The sequence below is a fragment of the Ixodes scapularis genome, unplaced genomic scaffold (assembly GCF_016920785.2).
Source record: "Ixodes scapularis isolate PalLabHiFi unplaced genomic scaffold, ASM1692078v2 PGA_scaffold3__209_contigs__length_174095766, whole genome shotgun sequence".
NCBI classification, from domain to species: domain Eukaryota; kingdom Metazoa; phylum Arthropoda; class Arachnida; order Ixodida; family Ixodidae; genus Ixodes; species Ixodes scapularis.
The window spans coordinates 120,755,574-120,760,098 of NW_024609868.1; the positions used below are offsets into that span (position 1 = coordinate 120,755,574).

The 4,525-nt window shown below is 48.7% G+C and overlaps 1 protein-coding gene across 1 annotated transcript; it reads left to right on the forward strand.

The window, feature by feature from the left end:
* The first annotated feature begins 1,405 nt into the window (after positions 1 to 1,405).
* On the forward strand, positions 1,406 to 3,790 carry LOC115316716 (LINE-1 reverse transcriptase homolog). Its single transcript, XM_029976166.2, has one exon. It carries the CDS (start codon positions 1,406 to 1,408, stop codon positions 3,665 to 3,667), a length of 2,262 nt encoding a protein of 753 aa, XP_029832026.2. The 3' UTR covers positions 3,668 to 3,790.
* The last annotated feature ends 735 nt before the right edge of the window (positions 3,791 to 4,525 follow it).

Below are 4,525 nucleotides of genomic sequence, written 5' to 3' on the forward strand. Positions count from 1 at the left end.
GTTTCCTGAGAGTCCAGGCGCTTCACACACGTAGAGCACTTGTAGCTGCTGACACCGTTCACCATGAGCAGGTCGTAATCCCCTTCAACCACGTTGATGCATTTGCAGTGAAATCTGCGCCTGCAGGTCCCGGAGCAAACAATAAACTGCTGCCTTCCATAGAAGGGGGCGGAGCAGCTCCCGCACACGTCCTTACTGCCCGTCATTCCGAGCAGGAATGGCGGGCAGTTAAAGTTAAAGAAGAAGGTGAAGGAAGTGTCTGGAGTTGAAAAAAGAAGAAATATGTCTTTTTCTAACCTGGTGCTCTAAGAAGATTGTTAGACTAGAAAGACTAAAGCACAGTAGACCAAAACGAAATCAGTAAAAATTAAACAAAGGTAATGATTTTGAACTCTATACGATACTATTCTGAAGGCTTAGAAAAAAAACCCTGGACCGTGGGAGACAAAATGAGAATAAAAAAATAAAAATAAAATTGGATAAAAATGAATAGAAAATTAATAAGTGATCGTCCAAAGGCCGCCGATCAGTGCCTCGTACAGCTTATTTACCTTTTTACATCCAACAGGCACCACAGCCAAAGCTATACCGGCGCGAGCGCAAAGACCCACCCGGTGCACCACCTCACGCGATCACGTGCAAACGTGATTATGTGTGGTGGCTCAAGTACTGAACCTCTTTGTCCGTCAACGCCAAAGATGGTGCGGAGACGCATTTTTCTCCATTGGCTTGTATGGTCTGTGCTTCAGATATTTGTAGGTTGAGAATCCATGGCAAAAACGTTCTATACTTACTTCCACAAGTTCGGACCTGCGCGACAAGAAACTTGTTCAGCACAACCCTTTGTAGATACGACAATCGTGTGTGGAGAGCCACTCGCTCACCGAAGCACCAAACTAGCGGATCGGCCGAAACGCGCTGCTTTGGATCGACTGCGTGAGTGCGCGCGTAGCGGCGGAAGGGTCTACCGCGCTACTTGAACAGTTAGATAATGACATGCAGCAGCATAACTGGAAATAATAGGCAGTTTTATTAACATATTAAAACTGCCTATTATTAAAACATTGGATTTCGTAACTATCCTTTCTATAGAAATATAATTAAAACGGCGGTCGTCGCACAGAGCTTTGCACGAGTCAACGGAGAGGAGCCGAAGGGACCGGAGAACTTCAGACGAAGGTGGCGGTGGCGCCCTCTACTAGCATGCACAAGAAGCCCCCCATCAACCTACAGCGAGTTCTACGAGTCTCTAATGCAACTAGCATATACTCATGTAGGAAAACAAACCAGAGTCAAAAGTGATAAACGAACACCGTGGTTTGATAAGGAGGTTAAGGAGGAAATCAAAGTACGACAGGAATGGTCCAGAAAACATCGAAAGGCCATGAATAAAAAGCAATACAGCATGGCAAAGCAAAACTGGGAAAATTACGAGCTACAGAAAAATAAAGTAAAATCTCTAGTGGCGACAAAAATTCTGAAGATACTCACGAAACACGAACAAGCCCTACAAGAAAGCGACAACAAAAGCCGTTGCTTTTGGAGATATGTGCGATCTCTCCAACCACACGAGGATTTTGAACACAACACAATAGGGAGTGGAGAAGACCAATGGACCACTGAAGAAGAAATCACCGAGGGAATGACTAAATACTTTCAGGGACTTCAAGCCTCCCTCTACAACAGACCGAGGACACAGGAGGAAACATCCCTACGACCTCAGGAACAATTTGACCGCAGCATTCTTGAACCAATAGCGCCCGGTGAACTGCAGAGACATATTAATAAACTAGAAGCAGGAAAGGCAGTAGGTCCAGACGACATCCCCAACGAGTTCCTGAAAAAGCTTAAACCGGTAGCAGAGAAGCACCTAAGGTACCTTTTAAACAACATGCTGGCAAAAAGTGCTGTTCCTGAAGCCTGGAAACAAGCCAAAATAAAACTAATCTACAAAGGAAACGATAAAGACAAGAAATCATTAGACTCATACAGGCCGATAACAATACTAAGTAATGTTTACAAACTCTTTGCATCAATTCTGCAAGACAGACTGCAGAGACTCTGTGAGAAAGCCCGCCTTTTCAGCGAGGCACAGAATGGATTCCGTAGGAACCGGCGGGGCAGCGACAACTTATTCACTGTCACACAACTAATAGAGCTAAAAAATCTAGATAGGTCACCACTCTACCTGGCTTACCTTGCCTTGGAAAAGGCCTATGATGCAGTGCCCCATGAGAAGATGTGGACGAAGTTAGAAGCGATGGCACTGGATGTTCAGACAGTATCGCTCTTCAGAAACATGTACGCCGGATGCAACGCCAGATACAGTTTGGGAGAACATTTATCAGGGCAGGTGAACATGATTGTGGGTCTGCGCCAAGGCTGCCCCCTTTCTCCAACCCTGTTCAACATCTACATCAACAATCTCATTCTGGAGCTGCAAGCCAAAGGGCAGGGTGTTTCTTTCACAACCATTACCTCCAGTAATGATATGGAAACAACTTATATTCCAGTACTGGCCTTTGCTGATGATATACTCCTGTTATCAGAGAATGAAACTCACCTTCAAGACATGCTCGATATCTGCACTCGAATTGGGAATGAAGAGGGATTCAAATTCAGTAAGGAAAAATCAAAGTGGATGGGCTATAATGTTCACGAGCTTAACCACACGTTTAGAGTACAGGAGGTGGAAGTAGAACATACCAAGGAATACAGGTATCTGGGAGTGACTTTTCAAGAAGGCCCGCTGTACTTAGAACTACACGAGAGGAACACCCTAAAAACCTCCAACATCCGAAAAGGTCACATGTGGAACATGGCAAAGTATTCCTATAACCCATACACCCTTGCGAGGGCACTGTGGAAGAGTGTCGCAGTACCGGCGGTCACCTATGCTAACGACGCAGTGGTCTTCCAACAGACCACCCTGAAGACACTGGATCGCCATCAAGTGGAAATCGGGAGGTGGGCACTGGGCGGAAACGGGGCAACTGCAAACCTGGCCGTCACGGGAGAGATGGCCTGGTCGACTTTCAAGCAACGGGATGCAAGGGCCAAACTCGGATACCTCGGGCGCCTGATTCACATGCCAGACGAAGCGTACGCCAAAAGGACATTCCACTACGTTAGATACCACAGCAGCAGGACGAACTGGTCAAACACCATCGCCAGGCTCGACTCTGTGTACAGCAAAGGGACAAGGCGACATGAGGCCACATCGGAGAAAGGATGGCTCAAGGCTGTGACAGAGGAGGTGAACGCGATTGAACTTGAGGCCTGGAGACAAGCGGTGAGGAAAAAGCAGAGCCTCCAGAGCATCTACGCGCTCCACAAGCCTGAGCCGTCTCCCTGCACTTACCATCGAGGGGACCATGAAAGTGCGCTACTGTTCCAGGCACGGGTAGGAGCGCTGATGACAGGCTGCCGACGTGCCCAACTCTTCGGAGACACCGACACAGCCTGTCATCTGTGCGGGCAGTCAAGCGAGGACGTCCACCACGTGCTGCTGTGGTGCCCTGCCCTAGACCACTGTCGACCGCCCTGGGCGACCAGCGAAGAGAGGATTCCCGAAATGCTGGGATTCGGGGAAGGAGCCCACGGTTCACTAGCCACCAAGCGCATTCTCGTTGAATGGGAGAGACTACGTCTGATCGCCAACCAGTGAAAGTGTGCCAAAAGTGGGAAAAGCTAAAACAAAACAAGAACTAAAACTTTTACCTGTGTCGGCAATTTGAACTTTTGCTGACCCCCCTGTCTCAAAAGGGGTTAGGTACCGCCAACTAACTAACTAACTAACTAAGAGTATCCCCTCCAACCAGCTTGTGGACTCACTACTCCTCTCTAGTTCATTGTAGCAGAGGGAGAGAAATACTTGCGGTTCTCCTATGTTTACCTTGTGCTTGCGGGGGGGCGCGACGACTCTTTGTTCATTAGCGGACAGTTACGTGAGTGCTACGCTCCAGAAATGCCCCAGTGTCGGGCTTTTAAGTTGCCGATACGTACCGGCACGAACAACGGCCAGGCACGTTTTGTAGGGGATTGACGTCTGTCCACCGGTCCTGGCGGGAGACAGGGTCGTATTGGTCAATCCAGTCCTCGACGTCTTCGTACAGCTCGCCATGGAAGGGCGTCGGAGTTCGAGGTGCGACGGGCATGTAAACAACGGTGGGAGTCGCCGAGGTCTTCTGCGACAGGTTGGCCATCGTTGGCTTAGTTCGCTTCGGTTTTTTCGGTAGGATACGGAATTCCGGTGGTCCTCCCTAGTTGCAACGACTGGGTCGGGGTTTACGTTCTTCGCGGTCTACTTGCGGGCTCGCTCTTCTTGTGGGACTCGCTTGTCTAGTGGACTTTCCGCTGGGCCCGAGATTGGACTTGGTTCACGGCTCCTTGAGGTGTACGAGAAAAGGGCATAGGGTAAACTATCCAGCACCTCCATATAGAGCACACGATGAAAGCCGAGTATGGCCTGGAACTTCCCAAAATATGCATCTGCTACAATATAACAAAACTTACTGAAAAGTGT